We start from the raw sequence: 22,311 nt of genomic DNA, 5'->3' as shown, positions 1-22,311 counted from the left end.
ACAGGTTTTCTCCAAACTATATCTGAATTTAACATCTTCTGTGACCTACTTTCTCTAACCTTCCTTGTTAATAACTGAGCTTTTTACATCTTCTTCAAATCACAACCGCCGTATTTCCCGCAGAAACGGAGCTCACAACACGTGGGCGATCATATTTGCGACGTCAGGCTTAAACCAAGCGTGTTGGTCTGCCGAGCCAGTCGGTTTAAACGCTGGTTCCTCCTTGCGCTTGTGTCCTCAGCCAGGCGCCGGTGCAGCGGGGTTTGACCAATGCGGTCCTCCTGCCAGCAGGGGGGGGGTGGTGCCAGCCTCTCCGCCGCTCTCTGCGGCGGCCCAGCCGGGGCGGGGCAAAGAGCCCTTCCTGTTGGGTCCGTCAGTCAGTCAGGAAACAGGGGCTCGGCGCCGCGTACAGCTGTTGGCGAGCCCCAGCGCGAGCTCCGCGCCCTCTGGCCCTGAGCCTGGGCTAACAACCCTCCCGCTGATTGGCCTCGCGTTTGTCTCCCTGCCTCCCTGCAGCCAATCGAGCCGGGCCAGGAGCTGCTCGTGTGGTACAATGGGGAAGAGAACCCCGAGATAGCAGCTGCTCTTGAGGAGGAGCGAGCCGCCCACCGCAGCAAGAGGAACTCGCCGAAAGCCAAGAAAGGTAAGAGCCGCCTCCCGCCCCCCCCTTCCCGCAGCCCTCGCCGAGGAGGAAATCGCTCCGGAGCGCAACAGCAACCGGCGCCCAGGGGCTGCGGCGAAACTCGCAAACTTTTACCGAGCTCAGGCACCACCGCGGGACTTCTCCGTACGGAGCGTCGCTGCAGGAGCAAGTATGTCGGGGTGACCTTTTCCAGGCTCCGCTGCCCGCTCGGCTGAGCAGCGCGGAGTTAAAGGGACCTGTCCCCGTCCCCCCCCGTCGCGGAGTCAGGCGGGCACGCCAGCACTTTTCCGCCTCGCCAGAGTCCTGTCGGGATTCCTGGCTACTTTTTGTGGCATTTGTTGCTTTCTGACTCTGAACATAGGCAATAGGAAGCACGGAGGAAGGGGCGGGATCATGGATTGGTGATTAAAATCTTCCAAGTTTTAACTTTGTCCTAATTAAAACTTGAGAAAAAAATCGATTTTTAAAAATACATAAAATCTGTGTTTTGGGTTTGTTTTTTTTTTACACCTAGGTATTTTTATGATTTGCAAGGTGGTGCTATATTAAATAATATTTACGATTTGCAGATTTTACTCTCTAGCTGACATTTTAGAATGGATTAGGGTAACAATATTGCAGGCCTCGCTAGGTGAATTCAGACAGAAGATGAGAAGAGCAATGTACTCCTTGTAAGAAGAGCAGTAGTTAACTTAAAGAACTAAACTTAAAACGTTGGGCTTTATCTGCTTGTGAGCTCCACTGAAGTTGGGGTGGTGGTACATTCAATCTTACCAAATACTATTCAAACATTTGCATTTCCTTGGTGTGTTAACATCATTATAAGAACATAAAATGTATTCGCACCACAACACTTAAAACGGGGTCAGTATTTTTTTTTCTAAATGTAAACTTTCTGCATGAGTGAGGTTGCTGTTAACTTTCTTCATGCAAATAATTTTATCATGCAAAGTGTCCACAGAGCAATAATTTTCTTTTACAAATTATAAAAAGCTGTTCAGCAGTAGAAGTGAAAATGCAGATGTTGATAAGATTTTTTTAATATTTAGGACAATAGCAATTTTGTGGCTTATAACAATGTGCAGCCTGAAAATATGAATTATTGCTTTTGGCTAATTTTTTAGAGAGTTTAGGATAGGAGGAAAATAATTTTGGGGAGCATAGGGATTACTTAATTTATATATAGTTACACTGAACATGTCTTAATTTTTCCATATTTAATTTAATAAAGATGTTAAAAATGTCTTTAATGTGCCTCTAGGACAGCCAGGTTAGTAAGTGTGGCTGTATTTAGCTGTTGTTTTGATTCAGTTATTTTAGGTCAAAATCACCTTTTTTTTTTTTTTTAAAGGGTGATACTCAGTTTAGACAATGTTAAGGGCTAAAGAAAAAGTAAATATATACAGTAGTGTGCATATGTGTTGCTAGCGTTTTTGTCTCAGGCATATATATTTTGTAAGATTCCTGAATGTGTTTTAAATGAACCAATAAAAAGTTTGTGAGATTTTGAAATGGAATCATACCTGTAATATTCTCTTTAAGTACAAATTTATGGCCCAGTCATGTTTGTCCTGAAGTTGACTGTAAAGCTCATATTGGGAGCAGGAGCAGGACTTTTAGAAAATAACATTTTGTCCTTTATTCAAGTTTATTTTAGCATTGGGAGAAGATTAAACGACTGTTTAGGTTCCAGTAGGTAACAAAAATCTAAAATTCAAACACTGATTTTAATTTTTATGACAGTGGTAAAACCTCTCTTAAACAATTCTTGCTAAGTATGTGCTAAAGTCCATTAAAGATAGATTTATGCCTTTTAATAAATGTGTATTAGCCTAGTAAATTACAGTTTTGGTGTGCATGTTATCTATCCAGTAGGCAATAACGGCAACCTCAGATATTGTCCTTTTTTAAAAAATCACAAAAGCAAGGAGTGGAACATTTCCAAGAAACTGAAATTGTATTTGTGTTAATGAAATTGTGGACAAATCTTCACTAAACTAAACTCTCAGTTCCTGAAATTGTTGTTACTTAATATTCCCAAACTGTTAGTATTATCAACTGTTCATGTCTGGACAAAGTTTAAATTAGAAATAATCAGAGAATATTATCTCTATTTTGTATATTTAAAAACCTCTTATCCCAAGCTCTAGGCACTTAACCTCCACAATCTATCAAAAAACTAAAATAAAATAAAAATGTAACTGTTTGTAAAAGGTAATTTATGTGTGGAATTACACTTTTTGGTCACTAGGCAAAAGTAGAACAAATTCATCACAAAGAATTGCCAACCATTAAGGCTTCATAATCCATGCTTTAAATGATACAGCACATGCACATCTAGATGCATGGTTGAAAGCTCCCTGAAAACATCTGCTCAATGTGCAGTAACAGTCAAAAAAGTTAACAATGTTAGGAACCAATAGGAAAGGGAAAGATCAAAAACCAGAAAATATCATCATACCACTGTATAAATCCATGGTATGCTCACACCTTGAATACTGTGTGCAGTTCCTGTTGCCTCATCTTAAAAAATAAATAAATAAATAAGGCATTAGAATTGGAACCGGTGTAGAGAAGGGCAATGAAAATGAGTAGGGTATGGAATAGCTTCCATATGGGAAGATATTAAAAAGACAGGGATTGTTCAGTTTAGAAAAGAGACGACTAAAGGGGGATATGATAGAGGTCCATAAAATTGTGAGTGGTATGGAGAAAAAGAAAAGGGGTATGTTGTTTACCCTCCCCCCTCAAGAACCAGTGGTCACCCAATGAAATTAATAAGCAGCTTTAAATCAAACTAAAGGTAGTACTTTTCACAGTGCACAGTTGACCTGTGGAGCTCATTGCCATGGGATGATGTGCAGGCCAAAAGTATAATTAAGTTAAAAAAGAATTAGATAAGCCATGGAGGATAGATCCATCACTGGCTATTAGCCAAAATGATCAAGGATGCAACCCCAACCTCCTGGTGTTCCTAACCTTCTGACTGTCAGAAGCTGGGAGTGGACGACAGAGGATGGATCACTCGAAATGGCCCTGCTCTGGTCATTCTCTCTGAAGCAACTGGTACTGCCGCTGTCAGAAGATAGGATACTAGGCTAGATAAACCATTGTCTGTCCCACTATGGTCATTTTTATGATAGGTGTTCCATACGTTCCATCCTTTGTTTGCTCAGCCATGATTTCTATTCCTTGGGCTATTTGTTTTGTTAACATTTTTTTGGAATACTTTTAGAGGAGGAAAAAGGTGTTTGCAATCTGTTACATTAGTAGTTGTAATGCTGTGGTGCTATTCTTTGGTATTCAAGCTAGTTGACATGTAAGTAATATAGTATTTTTTGCTTTCATGGGGAGCAACAGCCATAGTTAAGGTTGCAAAATGGTTTCCAGTATTACCTCTTGTCTTTTCTCTCTCCCTCTCTCACAAGCACCCTCCCCCTTTCTGGAAATTGTATCTCATGTCTGAAATTATCCAAGCTGATCTCAGCCAAGAGGTTGAACTTTTATGGAAAATTTTAGGAAGTTGCAATCAGTCATTTGTGAATTCAGCAATGATGAAAAAGAAGAGTAACTTTCCCTTTTGAAAAAATTCTACCCCCGTTTGTTTAAACGATAGTATATTACTTGACTGTAGCTGGTAGAACTGGGAGTCAAAATGTCAAATAATGTTATAGGTTAATTCCTACTTTATCAAAGCTGTTGTTTGGTTCCTCAGGAGAATTGTGAAATTTGAATTATCATTAGAAACCTGACCAGGATAGTTAACTGCACATGACAGTCTGTATTCTGCGCTGCAGATTTTATCCCCTTCATAGGTCTTAAATATAGCAGTAACTCTTTAGGAAATATAAAAGCATACAGTTTAAACAGCCATGAATGTGTATTTACTTTAGTAAATAAGCCTTTTTTTTACAAAAGAGAAATTTTGACGGTTTAAAATGTAAAATAAATAAATAATACTATAGTCTATATTTTTAACAGTATATTTTTATTCAACTTGCTAAATACAATTATATAACAGGTATTTGCATGTTTTTTATTCAATTAAACAACTATCCCCTGGCGTTTTAACCAGTGTCATGCATTTAGTAGGCAAGAATTATCTTTAACTAGTCACTGGATTTTGAACAATTTGCAGTAAACAATTGTCTTTGGATTTTATTTAGCCAACTGATTATTTCAGAAGTGTGATTGTAATATTTAGCTAACAAATTATTACCTCTTCCAAATTATCATAGAAACTCCATTGTGAATTTCCAAATAAACCCTCAGTCTCCTCTCAAACAAAGGCTGTTTCAACAGTGGTTTCTGTTGGTGTGAGGTTGGAATTATTTGCTTTGCAAAGTTCAGATAGCAATTAAGCCATGGCAGGGAGAGGTTGAGATAGGTGCAAAGGATAATATTGAAATTATATATTCTCCACTGATTCTCTCTGGCCTCTGTTTCCAAGCAGTTGGTGGTGGTGGTGGTATTATAATCCCTCTTAAAGCAAACACTGGAGGACCTCTGGTATTCCCCACTTTATCCTGGTGTTTCCTGTTGCCTTTGCAACCATTGGGTTTTGTTTATGCCTAAGTTATGCCTCACAGAATTCAACTTTATATACTCACACTGTCTCTTCACCAGTCACTTCTGATCATACAGCCCAGTTTCAGTATCTGCATCCTTCTTAGAACTCCACTTCCAGAATGAGATAGAAGATGTAAACATGCAAACACCTAGTGTCTGATTAACTTCTAGCTCTTCAGATTGAAATACACGATTTACCATTTTTCTTAACATTTCATGTCAGCCTAGGAGTTACTAGGAAGAGTTCCCTAAAAAAGACTTCAAAATCAATTATTTCTTTATATATATACTTGAAACTTTACATGTAAAAAGACGGTACTGATGTGGAGTGTGTATTCTAGGTTTGGGGGGAATTCAGAGTAAATAAGCAACTGAAAAAATCTCTTTTTGAGCTTTCTTAGGTGGCATCTAAAATTTTTCTCAGAGCCTAATGAAGCTGCATCTTCTTTGTGACATACATCACATAGGAAAACATGAGAACTCTAGATTTGAAAGTGACAGCAGGTGGGACTGCGACAATTTACATAAGATTATTTCAGTGAGGCCACAGCATGCAGAAAAATCCTCTAAAAAGCATATTTTTAGCTGAATTCTGTAAATTCTAAACTTTAATTAGAAAAAAGCTTAACTTTTTTAATTTTTCTGTTGTAATAATACAACCATCACAATTTTAAAGTGAGATGTTTTTGACTTTCCTAACCCAGGATTGAAGAAAACTGTCTCAAGCCAAACAATGGCATTAACATAGACTTCTTCTTTGCATTTAATTTTTTTAAGAAAAGTAAAAGTTTGCAACGACATCGGGTAAGTAGGATAGTCATTAATTACTCTTAGCCTATTTTTCCCCTCTACACAGCACACTTTAGGTGTTATAAAATTAATGAATAATACAAAAGTTGGAGCCCTTAACTAAGGTCCAGAGACAGCATCTAGAAATGGGCAGATGCTCGGGGTGAGAGTTGGTTTCACATAAAGGCATTACCTCATTAAACAGAGGCAGCTCCCCATATTTTATACCAGTTTTTGGCCCGTATGTGTAGGTTTAATCATCTGGACATTTGGTGTCTGATGCATCATTCAGTTCCTGTATATAGGAGCATGGGGGGAGGTGGAGGTCAAGGTGTGTGGGAAAATTTTCAAAAAAAGGGAGGGGGGGCAGTGTTATAGAAGGAGACATGGGAGAAGAAAGGAGAGAGAAATATAAAGGAAGCGGCAGAGAAGTCAATGCAAAGAAAAGGGTAAGAGAAGGAAAAAGTGATACACTGAAAATAGTAGAGGAAGAAATGCATCGTGGTTACTTAAAGAAAAGAACTGCAGTGTAGCCAAGAGGGTAAGGTACCATACCAAAAGCAAGAGAGATGCAATCAGTTGCATTATAAAGTAATGGTAAATAAAAAGTTGATTGACAATATACAATTAAATACAGTACATAACTGTTTTATTTCTTTAAATTGCAGTAGGGAGGTTGGAGAGGGCATGTATATTTCACTCTTGTAGCAAGCAGTTTTTAGAATTCTGGGTAAGTTTATCAAGCCCTAGATAAGACTAGAAGATGGATTTCATGCTTATGCTTTTCTAATATTTATTTCAATCATCAGTGTGCGTATGTATATGTTTTGGTTTGGTGGATAAACGTCCTCTTATGGAACATAGGGCTTTTAAGCTTTCATTATTTTTCACACTACTTTCATAGTTTACCTTGTTTTTAGAAGTGTTTTTTCAGAACTAAATCCCTCTTAAAACTGGATCTTTAGGGTACATCACATTATCTAATGTAGTCTACTGCTTCGAGGTATTAAATGAAGGAAAAACTATCTGGAATATCTACAACCAATGACCCTCTGAACCAAGAGGAGGAAAGATTGATCCAGTTTAACCATAAAACTGGTTTCTCATTTACTGCTTTCATACTCTCCCACACTCCCCTCCAGTGTAACTTTTTATCAGTTTGTTTTTCTTCTGTCTGTTTGTCCTGGTGGTGGGTCTCCTCAGAAGCACAGCCTGAGGTGTATTTTTGTGTTTTCTGTGTTTCACTTAGTACTTCATCCAGACCCCAAATCCCAGTGGTATAAACTCAGTTACAGTCTGGCATGAAAACTGTATGTGCCTCTCCTTAATTCCCCCCCTCTCTGCAGAGTCAGGCTAGTAGATTAGAACAGAGTATGTGTCTGCATTTTGGCAAGCTCAATATTTTTTTTCAGGAAGAAGTGAGTATCTGATGATACTCTAGATCCTGTCTGCATTACGAAATAACCATGTCAGGTGACCCAGTGAAAACACACATTGTAGTATAGACAGGATCTGGTCATATCGTCAGATCATACCAACATCACAATGGGGATGTTTAGTGCAGAGTAGTAGTCTCCCAATGCTACTGATAACAAATCCATGTTAAAACTCTGCTACCTTAAGTGATTCTACCACAGTATGTATAAAAAATGTTGATATCTAGCATAGTTCTGATCAGATTTCAGACAGGGCCTGAAAGGTACAGTGGTTTTCCTTAAAGGATACTGTTCATTTTGGAGCTAATGTGGATCTGGAGAGGGTAAATTAACCATTAGTATAACTCTAATCAATTATACTTAGTTATTATGACATCTTTTTATTAAAGGCTCTGTATAAAGTTCAGTTTTATTCTCCTGTTTCAGAGACATTAAAGGAACACTCAGTCTCTTCTCTTGGGTTTTTCTCACACAAATGGGAGAAGTGGGAAAATGCAATTGCAAAGCCACAACAATTGGCAGAGGGATTAATTTTATTTTGTTTTTGTCAAAAAGAGATCTGTATTTCCATGTGGCATTGCTTCTTTAAGAGACGGTTTTCAGACATGGAACTTTATATAAAGAACTGTAGTACACTGAATAGTAGCTCTTGAGAATAATATGGTGTGTGTTTCTTTATAAGAAATACTGCATTTTTTCTTTAACTTCCCCTTCAGGATTAATAATAATTAACTTATTAAGTAGGAAGGAATATCAACATCTCTTTGATCAGATTTTTTCCCCATGAAGAAACTGTTTCAGAAGTAGCTGTGTTTTGACCTATTGCAGAACTAAAATTGAAGAAGGGTGAAATGACTTGCTTAAATGGGTATGTTTATTGGGACACCTTGCAATTTCCTGCTGATTTCACAAGTCCTTTCACTTTTGTTTTGTTCCAAATTATTTTTTGTAGACCTTAGTTCATCCCGTGCTTTGCTGCACATTGTGCTACCCACATTTGCACATTTTTTTCCACCGAGAACCACTTAAATATACAATTTGAACTTGATGACACAATGCAGGCCTCAGGTTACCATTTGAAGTTAAAAGAATAATTTCATTTGAATAAAGGAGAATGTGCCCTTGAAAACTGTACCATGATTGGTACATTTTTATATTTAAAAACATATTAACTCCAAAAATACTTGAAAGGAGGACACTTTCTGAATGTAAAATGAAATACATATTCAATGGAGAAGGACATATTAAATATTATATATAAATTGGGCTTTAAATAACTACATTTGTTAGCGTTCAGCTGCTTGAATATTACTTTATGGCGATGAGATCCCTACATGTAATAACATTCTAAGTTACGCAGTGTTGTCAATCAGCTGAAACTGGTTTGGGTCAGTGACTGAAAAACTTACTAGATACCTAAAATTAAAAAGTTTAAACCTATTAGTCCCATACAAAAGAGATGGAGGGAGCTCAGCAGCAAGGTCCTAATGAGAAGCTTCACTCCCACTCCTCTTCCCCAACTGATCTGAAGAGCGAAGGTGCTGGTATTCCTATTAGAGGGCTGCCTTTGGCCCTAGTTGGAGAGTGTATCTTTCATGTTAGCTTCTATGTTGTACATATCCAATAAATTTGAGGTCACGAGGGCAATTACACTTTTCTCTTTTGCCTCTTGATTGCCAGAGTTTTGCATGGGGGGAGGGACGAGGGGGCAGGAGGGTTGCTACCTCATATCTCTCCCTCCCTCTGCCTCCATCCTCCCCACTAAATGCCTCCAGTTCCTGCCTCTGCTGCTGCTCTGAACTATCCCAAGAGTGAAATTGACATGATTCATTCTAGCTTCCCTGCTGCCCCCAGGGGTTCAGCATAGCAGAAGATTGTGGCTCGGTTTTTAGGAGTAAAAAAACATCTGTTTTTAAAAAATTGTTTGCCTTGAATGATGTAAATTTGTTCTCAACTTAGTAAACTGATTCCTTCAAAGATCTATGTTTCCAGGGATAAGCTCTGCGCAAGTGTGGGAACTCGGCATGTTCAGGTAACTGCTATATATTTCATTTAAAAAAAAATAAAAGAAGAAAGTTTTTGCTTCAGAGAGATGATTACAGTTTCACGTGAACCCTGGAAACCATGTTTACTCTTTGACTAATTCAGCATCAGGCTAAACTTAAAAGCCTTGTCTACTGCATGTATGTAAAATTTCTCTGAACATTTCCAAAACTCCTACTGCAATTTAATTTCACACTTATTAACAATGGGAGCACTGCTGCCGACCTGTTGCCACTGATTCTTACCTTACTCAGATCAGGACTATGTAGTACTTAAAATAGAAGTGGCTTTCTGCAGCTTTGTCTATAGAGTCAATGCTAACATCCCCACTCTTAACACCACTTGTGGTAGCAACAGAAAAGCCATGTGTAGACTCCCCATGCTGCTCATGTTGGCTGCATATTTCATCTAAGTAACCAAAGCAGATTATGGGGTCTCGCAACAAGCATCCACTATTTATTCACAGAACAGGTAGTGCGGGCATCCCCTATAGCCCCTCACGTTATCCTGACAGTGTGTGCTAGTCCTGACCTGGAAGGAATAACATGGCTACCATGCCTATTCAGACTTAATAGTGTTTTTAGTTATGTTTTATTTAATATAAACAAAATTGACAGCACAAATTATTTTAATAAATACAAAGCGTGACAAATACAAAAAAGTATGGCATAAGCAGAGTTGAGGCACTATAGGTTATGAAAGCAACAAAGAATCCTGTGGCACCTTAGAGACTAACTTCTTCAGATGCAAGTGGTGGAAATTTAGAGATAATGAGGTTAGTTCAATCAGGAGGATGAGGCCCTGTTCTAGCAGTTGAGGTGTGAAAACCAAGGGAGGAGAAACTGGTTCTGTAATTGGCAAGCCATTCACAGTCTTTGTTTAATCCTGAGCTGATGGTGTCAAATTTGCAGATGAACTGGAGCTCAGCAGTTTCTCTTTGAAGTCTGGTCCTGAAGTTTTTTTGCTGCAGGATGGCCACCTTAAGATCTGCTATTGTGTGGCCAGGGAGGTTGAAGTGTTCTCCTACAGGTTTTTGTATATTGCCATTCCTAATATCTGATTTGTGTCCATTTATCCTTTTAGAGAGAGACCTCCAGTTTTGCGATGTACATAGCAGAGGGGCATTGCTGGCATATGATGGCATATATTACATTGGTGTGATGGTGTGGCTGATCTGGTTAGGTCCTGTGATGGTGTTGCTGGTGTAGATATGTGGGCAGAGTTGGCATCGAGGTTTGTTGCATGGGTTGGTTCCTGAGCTAGAGTTACTATGGTGTGGTGTGCAGTTACTGGTGAGAATATGCTTCAGGTTGGCAGGTTGTCTGGTGTGGGATCATTCTCCAGGATGGGTTGTAGATCCCTGATGATGATGCTGCAAAACGTCTGTTAGTCTCTAAGGTGCCACAGGATTCTTTGTTGCTTTTACAGATCCAGACTAACACGGCTACCCCTCTGATATAGGTTATGAGTTACATCAGGTATGCATATTTGTATAATGTATATTCCTTTTTTTTAAACTTTATCCCATTTGGTCCATCTTACATCAAGTTGTTAAGATGTGAATCTAATCTAGGCAGTACATTGTTCTATTTCTCTTAATTCTTTTATTCTGGTCAACTAGATTTCTGTAGACTATATTTATTGGTATAGTCAAAAAAACAAAGTTCTATACTGAAGAGACAACATTTCTGAACACGTTGTCTAGTGATATACACAACGATGGGTCCCATATTGAAAATAACTTACACGTAAGTCACAAACAGATCTCCAAGATTAATGAATTTCATTTGCATCTAACCTGGGCTGGATTTGATTCAGGGACCTGGAAGCTGGGGAAAAAAAATGCAGTATTGCAATACCAATTTTTAGTTGATCCAGTTTTCTTTTAAAAATGTGTCCTTTACTTGTAAGAGGAAGATTTTTCATTACTTTGATGGTGAGCCATAAGGATGTGAACTACATGTTCATAAGCAGCCAGTAAAAATCAGTTTTGTGCAGCAAAGGCCATGTGTATGAAGGCCTTCCCATACTTGGTTAGAGCATTTCTTTCCAACTCATGGAAAAACTATTTAGATGTTTGCTAGTGTAAGACATTTAAAAATAGGGTGCAACTGATTTAGGAAACAGCTTTCAGTGGACTTTGAAATTGTGTTCAGACATGTGAAATGGCAGAGCAGCCTGCTAATTTTTATTTCTGCAGAGTCATTTCATAGAAATTGCTTTGCCAGGTCTGACCAGTGGTTCACCTAATCCAGTATCCTGTCGCTGACACTGGCCTGTACCAGGTGCTTCAGAGTAAGTTGTATGGTTATGCACTGGCAGGGAGAAGTGTCTTCCTAACCTTGAGAAGTTAGTGGTAGCTTTACTTGTTCCAAAGCATGAAGAGTGCAGTCACCTCTAAAATTTTATTTTAACTACTGTAACTAAATGGTTTTTGTTTATATACATTTCTAATCTTTATTTTAATCCCATTAAGATATTTGCCTCTATTACAGCATTGATTTCCAAGAGGTAGTTCGTTTTGTTTTAAAGTAATTCCTTCCATCTGTTTGGTTATTTTTTATTTGTTGCCTGTTAATTTAATTGGATGTTTCCTGGCTCTTTTACTAAGAGACGTGAACAGGAGGAAGCGCATGATTGACTTTATATGTAGTCTTATTTTATTTACCTTCATCATGTCACATCTTATTCTCCTCCTCTCTAAATCAACTAGTTGTAATATTTTTAAATTCTCCTCATCTGGAAGTCTTGCCATGTGTCTAATCATTTTAAGTGCCCATCTCTAGCCCGCTTCTATTTCTGCTGATCTTTTTGAAATTATTTGAGTGATGATATACAAGATGAGGGCATATTATCAATTTATATAGCGATGCTATATTTTCAATAGTATTCTTTGTTCCTTAATGCAATCCAACAACCTTCTGTGCGATCTTTTGTTCATTGAGACAGTTTTCATTTAATATTTTCATAGGGAGTTCTTGATTATTTTTTTTAACATTTCAGTAAGGACTTGTCTACATGCACAGTTGTAACATATGTGGAATTTTAAACCAGTTGATTAAATCAGTGCAAAAAGTTGTGTGGACACACTTATAGGCTTGTTTAGATATAGCTTAAGTCTGTAAGGCACAGGTTTAAATCAAACTAAAATAAGCCTCTGTACAGGGTTTTGTAAAGGGTTTAAGTTTGTGTATAGAATCCATCAATTTGTATGAGTAGTTTGGATTGCTCCTTTCAATTGTCTCTTTGCTTTTACTTACATTTTGAATTTAATTGATCATTGTGGATTTTGCCCAGTTAATGTTTTAATTAACCCTTTAAGTTTCTTGTAATACCTCTAATCTTGATTAACCTACATAACCCATGCGTCTGACAAAGTGGGCATTCACCCATGAAAGCTTATGCTCCAATACATCTGTTTAGTCTTTAAGGTGCCACAGGACTCTGTCGCTTTCTACATAATGTTGTCATTAACAAATATTTCCACTTCATTGTCTACCTACTCTTCCAGGTCATTAATAAATACATTAAATAACACTGATCCACTGATATCTGTGGGGCATCCCACTGTTAACCACCTGTCATATTAAAATGGACCATTTATGGCTAATTTTTCAAATGGCTAAATTTCTCAACTCTCTTGTTTATGCTTTCAGAGAATTCTAGTAGGATTGACAGGGATGACTTTCCTTTACAGAAAATACGCTGGTTTATGCCTACTATATTATAGTCATTTAGATGTTTTATAACTCAGTTGGTTTTGAACCAGTTTACCTGGTACTGAGAAAAGACTCAATGATCTTTAAAACTTTTGGCTGAGTGAATTCAGAATCTCCTATTGAGTGTCAGATATTCATTCCTTAATGTTCAAATTTCAGCATCTAAATCTCTCCTCCCATACTGTTATTCCCCTTTGCTTGAGGAAGGGCAATCTCAGTTTGACCACCATTGCATTTTAGCTATTCTTGGTGGGCTAGTCAAAACCACCCAAATGATTTAAGTCAATGGAACTTTTTCTCCTAAATCACTTGGATACTTTTGAAAATCCCACCCTCAGTGACTGCTTGCCACTAGGTAGGTAGGTAGGTTTCATTAGGAGTTGATTTAGTTATTAATCTTCTCTGCATAATGCTCCTCAGCAACATTGTTAGAATGTTAACATGTATGCTTTTTAAAATTGAAGATAATGCTATCATTTATTGTAGTGGCTGTATTGCAACTATTGTGTAAATATTCATATTTGCCCCTTTACTATTCCTAAAGGTTGACTGCAGAAAAGGATATTAAAATTAATAAAAATATTGGTATACCTGGACACATTTACCAGAATGTTGCTACGCTTCAGACAGAGATTTTGAAAATTATAAACTTACATTTTTTGCAGCTTTAACCACTTTAGGATTTAAAAAAGATAAATAACTCTTTGACTTTCAGTGGGAGACACGCACCCTAACTCCGAGGCCCTTTGAATATCCAGTCTTAGTCACATGTAACTTCCATCTGAATGAGATTTTTGCTTAAGAAAACATCCTGGAGTTCTGAAAGTGGTTTAAACCTAATAACGTTGTGAGGAGTTTCACGCTCTATTCCTATTCCACACTATTCCAAGCACTGCAGAGTGAATAGTTTCCCAAACCACTTCCGTTGGAATAAGACATCTAAAGTAAGAGCTTAATTTTTGCTGTCAGGTAAATAAAATTGAGCTTTTCTTACCCATTTCACATAAGAATTACAAAGCAGTAATAGTACAAATGTTTTCTGAATCATAAGTTTAAACCCATGGTTTAAAAAGAAATGCTTTAATGGTGCAACTAAGTTACACATTATATTCACTCAATGTGGGTTTAAAAAAAAAGCTTGTAAGAGGTATAAATCAGATATTGTATTGAAATTATGTTCAGTCTTATAATAAAGCTTCACACTCAAATTCAGTCAATTTTGGGGTACGGTAAATAATTGACTGTCTAAATCACTTTATTTATAGCGATCTATTTCAAGTTGTAGTAAAGTAAAAAGTACGGTGTTTCCGCTGGAATGGACCCTTGTCAGGAGTTGCAAAAGAAAGATGGACTTTGTTCTAAAACTTTATTAGTGGCGACCACATTCTTAGCTGTTGAATGTCAGTTTCCGTGTTCTCTGCTGTCCCAGTTATCAGAAGATTTTTCCTGTTCATTCTTTCATAAAAATTTCCCTAAGTGCATTTTAGTGCAAATCCTATTTTGTGTTCTTTTTAAAGCTATAGTCCAAGCCATCCAAAGAAGTATGTACGCAAAAAGAGCCTTTAGAATGATCAGAAGTTTAATTTGCTCAGAATAGGTTGCTGACTAAAGTGATTAATTGCCCAATAGATTCATTATACTTGTGCTCCGACTTGTATACATTTTAACCTTTTTGGTGGAAAAATAGAAGTTGTTGCTGTTGTTGATAGTTTTATGTTTAGTGACCTTTTCTTGGCTCAGCCTCATATACTATTTACTGTTTTGTTCTCTTGTGATTTGATGCAAACTGTAACTTCTGTTGTTTGTTCTGTCAACCAATACACCAACTGTACTGCTCCTTCTGTTGGGCAAGAAAGGCACTGACTGAGCAACTGGAGCATTGCAGCTATAGTTGTCCTTTGGATCTGCAACTCAATAAGACTTTTGGTCTTATAAAGGCCTGAAATGTGTTACTCTTGGAAAATGTTCATTGGTGCTGCTCTTGAAATGAATGAGATTCTTGCCTTCATATAGACAGTTGAGGGAATATTCTGGAACCTAGCCGTGCTCCTTCATAAATGTGCAGGAGAACGTAAATGATTCCTTCAGAGACCCTATTGCACTTAAACTCTATGTAGGCACATTATTTTAAACTTGTTACCCTCACCTTGTGTCTCTGTTGATCCAAAAACATGAACTGTCACTTCAGAGTTGAAAGGAGATGACTGCAAGTTTAACAGATGCAGGAAGGAAGCAAAGTTTTTTTTGTGCATGCAAATACATACATAGCCTTAATAGTGATTGCCTAGCAGCAGTTAAAGGTATATTTGAGCATTGTTAGATTGGAAAATTGCAGTTTGTGATATTAACTGAACCTTTTCACTATGGCCTTAGTTTAAGAAAATATTGAAAGAGTTTTAGCAATGGTGTTTGGTTTTTTTGTTGTCCAGCAGTACTTGCTGAAAGAAATCTTGTACAGTATTTAACATTGTGCACTGATAGTTGTCTTCCATTATTCTGAGGCTTTATATGTCTCGCTGAGGGCTGGAATGAACCGTTGCTTAATCTCCAGTTTTGCATCATCTCTATTCAGAGGTTTTTAGAAAATGTAATGGTTTTCTTCATGGCAAATTATAAAAACATGACTACACTTCATTTGACATACACTTCCATACAGCTTTTATGCTTATTTCTTCAGTGAGAATATATGCACTGTTGTCATTTCTGTTATATGGTGTCGAATTCTTAAATGCAGAGCAAAAGACCAAGGAGGAGAGTAAGCACCGTAAGAGAGAGGTGAATAAATAGCCCTTTCTGGCTTTAGCAACAGATGACAACAGCATGTTTGGTTATAAAGTAGACTTGCATAATGAATCAAAACTGTCCCCACGGTATTCTGCAGTTTGTAGAATTTGCAGATACCAGTGAGGCAATGAGACTCAATGTGATGCAGAAGTTATTGCTGATCGTTCCATCCAGATTAATTTCTTGAACTTCTGAGAGGGAACTTAAAGATGTTGCACATCTGGCTGGAAATTGTTGGTAGTGTTACAGAAATTACAGGAAAAGTGTTACAGGAAAAGTTATTTACTTATTCCCATAATACAAGAACTAGGGGTCACCAAATGAAATTAATAGGCAGCAGGTTTAAAACAAATAAAAGGAAGTTCTTCTTCACGCAGCGCACAGTCAACTTGTGGAACTCCTTACCTGAGGAGGTTGTGAAGGCTAGGACTATAACAATGTTTAAAAGGGGACTGGATAAATTCATGGTGGCTAAGTCCATAAATGGCTATTAGCCAGGATGGGTAAGAATGGTGTCCCTAGCCTCTGTTCGTCAGAGGATGGAGATGGATGGCAGGAGAGAGATCACTTGATCATTGCCTGTTAGGTTCACTCCCTCAGGGGCACCTGGTATTGGCCACTGTCGGTAGACAGATACTGGGCTAGATGGACCTTTGGTCTGACCCGGTACGGCCTTTCTTATGTTCTTATGTTATTATCATCATTGGTAAGCATGCTTACTGAATGGTTCTCTGTTATCACAATCTGCCATGAAACATGAATTCTAATCTCCCCCAGTTTTTGTGAGCACTTTCAGTTACAGGTCTTGTGATTTCATTCTGCTTACAAACAAGGAAGAGGAGGAGAGGGTTTAATGGTAGGAAACTAGCAATGTATAATAAGGTAGGTGAAAATGCAGAGAGACATGTTCCATTTTGGTGGTGGAGAGACACATGACATTTCCTGGATCCTGCAGGAATCCTGGTTTAAAATAAAATAATATTGTAATAAAATGGCTAACAAAAAGGAAAACTTGGATAAATGTGAATTTAACGCGTGCAGTTTATTTAGCAACTCTGAGAATTTTTAATTTCACACTAATGGGGACAATACCTGGGGGTTATACTTCTTGTAGGTAATTTTCTGTTTTCAACACCTCTGAAAGACTTTGGTCTTTCTCTCCCAGTGGTAAACAGCCAGTCCTATGACAACAGTCCCAATGCTCCAGCTAGATACAATGGCAGCCCTGTTCCTGGGTATTGCAGTCATCGCACAGCTGTGTTCTCCAAGTGAAGCCACAGCCTGTGTTTGGACAGAACCATTTGGATAGATTCCTTTGCATTTTCAGACTTCCACATAGTCATATCTTGGTGCACCAATCCTTTAAAATCTCTGATTTGGATGAAGGTGCAGAAAGGAGCCTTTCATAGCGGCAGCAGCACCAGTAACATTTACAGGAGGTACGGTAAGGACATCAGCTTTTTGGGTCAGCCTTAACACTACTACAGCCTTAACCTGTGATGTCTTTAATGGTACTTGTACTGGAATTCAATATTTTTTAAATAGAAATAGAAAATACCAATAAAAGTTATCATATAATTGGATAACAGATGGATAATAAATATCCTAGAATATCATAAAGCCAGTGGTTTTTAGTACAGTTCTTGAGTAAACTTTAAAATATAAAATACTACTCAGTATAAGGCAAACATTTCTTATTGGAATTGCTATCCAAATCATAGGTAGCTGAGAAGCACTACTACTTTTGAACAAATGGCATTTTAAGCACATTACATATGAGCTTTGTGGGGTGAGTTTCTGTGATGCAAATAGTGATACCTAAAGTGCATACCGATCTGTCACATCTTAGGTGCATTTAACATGCGTGATTTCAGCTTTACGTGATCAGCAAAAACAAGAAAAAAAACCCGAGAAAAATAACAATTTAAATACTGTTTCTGTAGTGTGGGTGATTCTGCCCGCCATTACACTTGATGTAATTTTGACTATACGCGATTTTCGCTTTATGTGCATAAGATGTGACAGACCTGTACTCTTTCTTACTATCTCAAAGCAGTGACTGGTTGTGATTGGAAAAAAAACCTACTTTAGAGAGTGGGGAAGAATGGAAAAACAAATTATTTGATTCAAAGTAATCATTCATATTTGTTACATTTCAGATTTGGGTTCTAGAACAACTCTTCTCCATTTTTGTCATGTTATAGTAATGTGTTCCTAATTGTATTGCACATGAAGAGTGCACTTATTTCTAGAAATCTCATTGAACTATTTATATTCCCAAAATAATTTGTTTGCTTATATTTTGTTGTTTAATAGTCAGCTAAACAAAATCTAAAGGAATATAACCAAAGGGGAAAGTGCATTTCATATATGATTGCAGAGTGTATATGTTAGCTATCAACAGGGGCGGCTCCAGGCCCCAGCATGCCAAGCACATGCTTGGGATGGCAAGCCACTGGGGGCGCTCTGCTGGTCGCCACGAGGGCATGCCTGCGGAGGGTGCCTGCGGGACATCCGCCGAAGCCGCGGGACCAGCGGACCTTCCGCAGGCAAGCCGCCGAAGGCAGCCTGCCTGCCGTGCTTGGGGCGGCAAAATGCCTAGAGCCGCCCCTGGCTATCAAGAGACTTGCCTGAAGCTTGTAATGAAGTGTTGGAAGCCATGTTATTAACAAGCGTGAGAAGTACTTTGCTTGTAATACCTGAAAATTTTTACAGCAGTTCTGACATTCTATAATACAGATTTGTTTGCTTATTTTAAGTTATACATGCTGCTCTTTTAACTTCCTAAGTGTCAACATAGATGTAGGAAGCAATTTTTTAATTTCATAAAGACTGTAAAAGTCAACTTTAGTTATTTACATTCATTTGTTTTAATTCCTATATATAGGCATGGCTAAAAATATCAACATATACCATACTGTGGTATTTGATTTAAAAAAAGAAACAGCTGTCATGATCCAGTTTGCAATTTTTGTATAACTTCCCTTGTTGTGTAAAGAAAACAGTGTTTGTATACAGGAAAAAGAAGTGTTGCTATCTTTGAAAGGTAAACTGCAGAAGAAACTAACTACTTGATTCCTATCAATATCCTTAAGTTATCTTTAGTTCCCAAGGAAAATGTTTTGACGGATGCCAAAGTTTTCAAAAGTGGGACTTTTTTCCAATGCCCTTAACTGACTTAGGCCCACAAGTCGCATTGCCGTCAATGGCACACTTTTGAAAATCCCCCACCTAATTTTAAGCTCCTGTTTTGAAAATTTTGGCCATACTCCATAGATTCCTTTTCCTGTTCTTTTAACTGGGAAAGCCATTTTGTTGCAAAACAGAATGCATATCTTCAGATCAGGATGTAAACATGCCACCAAGCTTAAATATTATTTTGTGTACTTACAGTGTGTGAATGCACATAGAAAATAGGCATACAAAGTTGTGATGGTGCTTGCTTGTTCTTGTTTGCCAGATAGATCACAGCCTGTTAGACACATCCTGTTAATGGTTCATCTAACCTCCTACTGAGTTGAGAACTGATACCATGTCAGGTTACTATGAAGCAATTGTCAAATTTCAACTGTTTCCCCTAAGAATCTATAGGCAGTGTTAGGAGCAGGTTCTCTTTTCTTCTTGATGTCTGTGTATTCCTCCTACTCCCCCAATTTATTTTTCTTCTGTTCAATTCCCTAGTTGTGTAATAACTTTTTCAGTGCAGTTTTCATGTGAGTATTTTTTTTTGTTTTAATGACTTTGCTGTAGCAAGAGCTGCTGCTTCTGTTTTTTCACTGTATCCAGATTTTATCATGATCCAGTTTCCTGGGACATTCCTCTCATCTGTTGTGGTAGGACACATCGATCCACACTGATATCCAGTTCTATCTGTCTGAACTTTTCTACTCAGTCTTGCAAACACGTGATAAAGCAGGGAATTAAACCACAGAAGTGTTTATCTACCCTTTTTTAATAATTGGTAGAGAACAACATTCTGCAGCATTTAAATCATTGTGGATAACTAAGTTCCATGTATGCAATAGCTACAGTAATTTGTGTATGTTACATTTGTATAGATTAGTCCGTAAAGCCAAAGTATACATTTAATGAATTGAATTAAACTACTGGCATTGTAGAGAGTACATTATCTCAGACAGCATATTTGTTTTTACTCCTCTTCCTGTCATGAATGGCGATGGCGTACAAATAAATAATACAGCCAGTGCATGAGAAAGGGCGCAGGATGTTCCCATGTCACTTCTTCCTGATGATTAAAGTACTGTGCAGGTAGACATCTTTCCATTTTTTTATAGCTCTTCAGCATAAAACAGTTCTGTTCAGAGGACCCTGTGGACATTTTAAGCTCAGTTTTTCAGGGATTTTATGTAACTTCTTATAATGGTGATGTTGCAAGTAACTGTTTCATTTTTATATCATCTCATGACACGTGTCACGATTTCATTTGTCCCATAGGGATTAATATACAGTTGCAGGAATTTGTGGCAAGATGAAATAGTGAAGTGTTAATTCCTAATGGTGCCATTAAAGTGTCCACCATAGAGGTTTTGGGTATCTGTAAAAAAACTAATTTAAACTTCCATAAGTCACATAATTTTGTCTTTCCATGGTATTGCAGCTTTTGTTATGCAGCCATTTTATCAATCATTCCTGATTATTCTAAAATCTAATTGCTGTATTTGCAAGACATAATGCCTTTACATAATGCCTTTTGAAATATTGTAGATTAAACAGTATATTTTGTTATGTCTTACTAATTCTAAAATGTGCAAAACAGACATGAGTGCATTTGTAACCCTTCTGCTGCTTTTCTCCTATCCTTCCCATTTTTTGTTTGCCCTAATTTGAATGTCTTGTGTCATAGTTCAAATGTAAGCTCTTTGCAGGGAACATGTTTGGTTTTTGTTTGTTTGTGAGATTCCCCGCATACTTTTGGATGCTTCAATAATAAGTAGTTACAGTTGACTAATTTCATCTTTTATATAGATTGGAAACAGAATCTCTGAGGATATAGCCTTTCCCTACCCATATTCCAATACTAATTTCTTAGAAATAGTACTTAACAGGCAAAATTATATTTGCTCATTTTGTTGTAAGTGATTCAGCTATTGCTTTGCAGTAGTAAAAGACCTTTGGGGAATACCTCAGGCAGTGCCATCACATGGAAAATATGACAAAATAATGTGACTTGTGGAATACTCTGGGCCAGCTCTGGTGTGTGTAATAAAGCCTGTATTTAGATGTTTTGGGTGTATCCTCCCAAGAAAAGACAGAATTCTCATTGTTATAAACTTTAAGTGTCATAGTTGTAATTTTGATGGGCATTCATTGTATGATATTAAAAAATGCTGGGGTATGTGTGTGTGAGGCTAGTGGTTGGTGTGTATGTAATTAAGCTTGCTTCATGTAAGCTAAGGAAGAAATTTTAAATTCCTGGGTTGGCAGCAATAATATTACTACAAAGTTCCTATTTCTTATTCTGACATCTGTCATACCTATCCTCTTCTTTGCTCTTCTGAGAACCTTAAGTATAATGGATTTAAGTATGTAGCTAGGAAAGAGTTGAGTTGGGTACTAGGAAAAAAAAAAACTTTGATCAGTGAAAGTGTATTCTTTTTTATTGGTAAACTGCCATTGTAGCAGAAGACATTTCTCTCTTAATTGTGCTTTTGTGTTTGTGTATTTGTGGTGTTTAGATTGTCAAGGTAAGATGTTAAAGTGCCTTCGGTAGCAAATTCAATGCCTGTAAAACTTTGGCACGTGCAGCATCTTAAGTTTTTGGGCCCAACAATTCCTATGGTCAGGTTTTGCACTTCAGTGACTTTTCTTTTTAATAGAGGACAGCTGAATGGAGCTCCCTTCGGAGCACTTCTCTAACACTTGACAAACTTGTTAGAGGCAGTCACTGAGCAAAGACAGGTATAGTTCCTACAGCTCTCAAGGCTCTTGCCAGCGTATAGAGAAGGGACTGTGCACCAGACTTGTACTTAGGATCTCCATGTGTCAGGGCATTGTAGTCATTCTTCTCTTTACCTGTATATATAAAATAGGCTCTGTACCAAGAAGCTTGAGCAGCTCCCAAGAGTAGTGCTAAGGTCTTCATTCTAAGCATGGGCTTATAGTTTCAGGCAATAGCTAAATTGTAAAATATATAGAATATATCAGTATATTATATTCTTTTTATACTGACCCCTGCCTGTAACTCAACAGTGCTTTAATAGATCTTCACCAGGTTAATGCTGTAATATTAAAATGGTATTTATATATTTTTGTGATGAGGCAGAATCTCTGAGGGTTTTTCTTGGGTTTTTTTTTCTTGCTTGCTTGC

At 37.6% G+C, this 22,311-nt stretch overlaps 1 protein-coding gene across 11 annotated transcripts in view; it reads left to right on the top strand.

Annotated features, from left to right (window-relative positions):
- The window catches only part of PRDM2 (PR/SET domain 2), a 126,453-nt gene that overhangs the window by 60,943 nt on the left and 43,199 nt on the right, over positions 1–22,311 (top strand). For 9 of the 11 annotated variants that reach the window (XR_005590301.1, XM_039508700.1, XM_039508702.1 and 6 more), the window contains one exon: positions 517–643. Coding sequence is in view for 8 of the 11 variants with exons in the window: in XM_039508700.1 (XP_039364634.1) it covers positions 517–643 (127 nt within the window). In the remaining 3 variants the exon portion in view is untranslated. Of the gene's footprint in view, positions 1–516; positions 644–688; positions 813–22,311 lie in introns of those variants that run through there. The other 2 variants (XM_039508711.1, XM_039508709.1) reach the window with 2 other exon arrangements.

The sequence above is a fragment of the Mauremys reevesii genome, linkage group 21, assembly GCF_016161935.1.
Source record: "Mauremys reevesii isolate NIE-2019 linkage group 21, ASM1616193v1, whole genome shotgun sequence".
Classification (NCBI taxonomy): domain Eukaryota; kingdom Metazoa; phylum Chordata; order Testudines; family Geoemydidae; genus Mauremys; species Mauremys reevesii.
The sequence above is the reverse complement of the archived record's forward strand: the minus strand, read 5'-3'. Positions and strand labels throughout refer to the sequence as shown.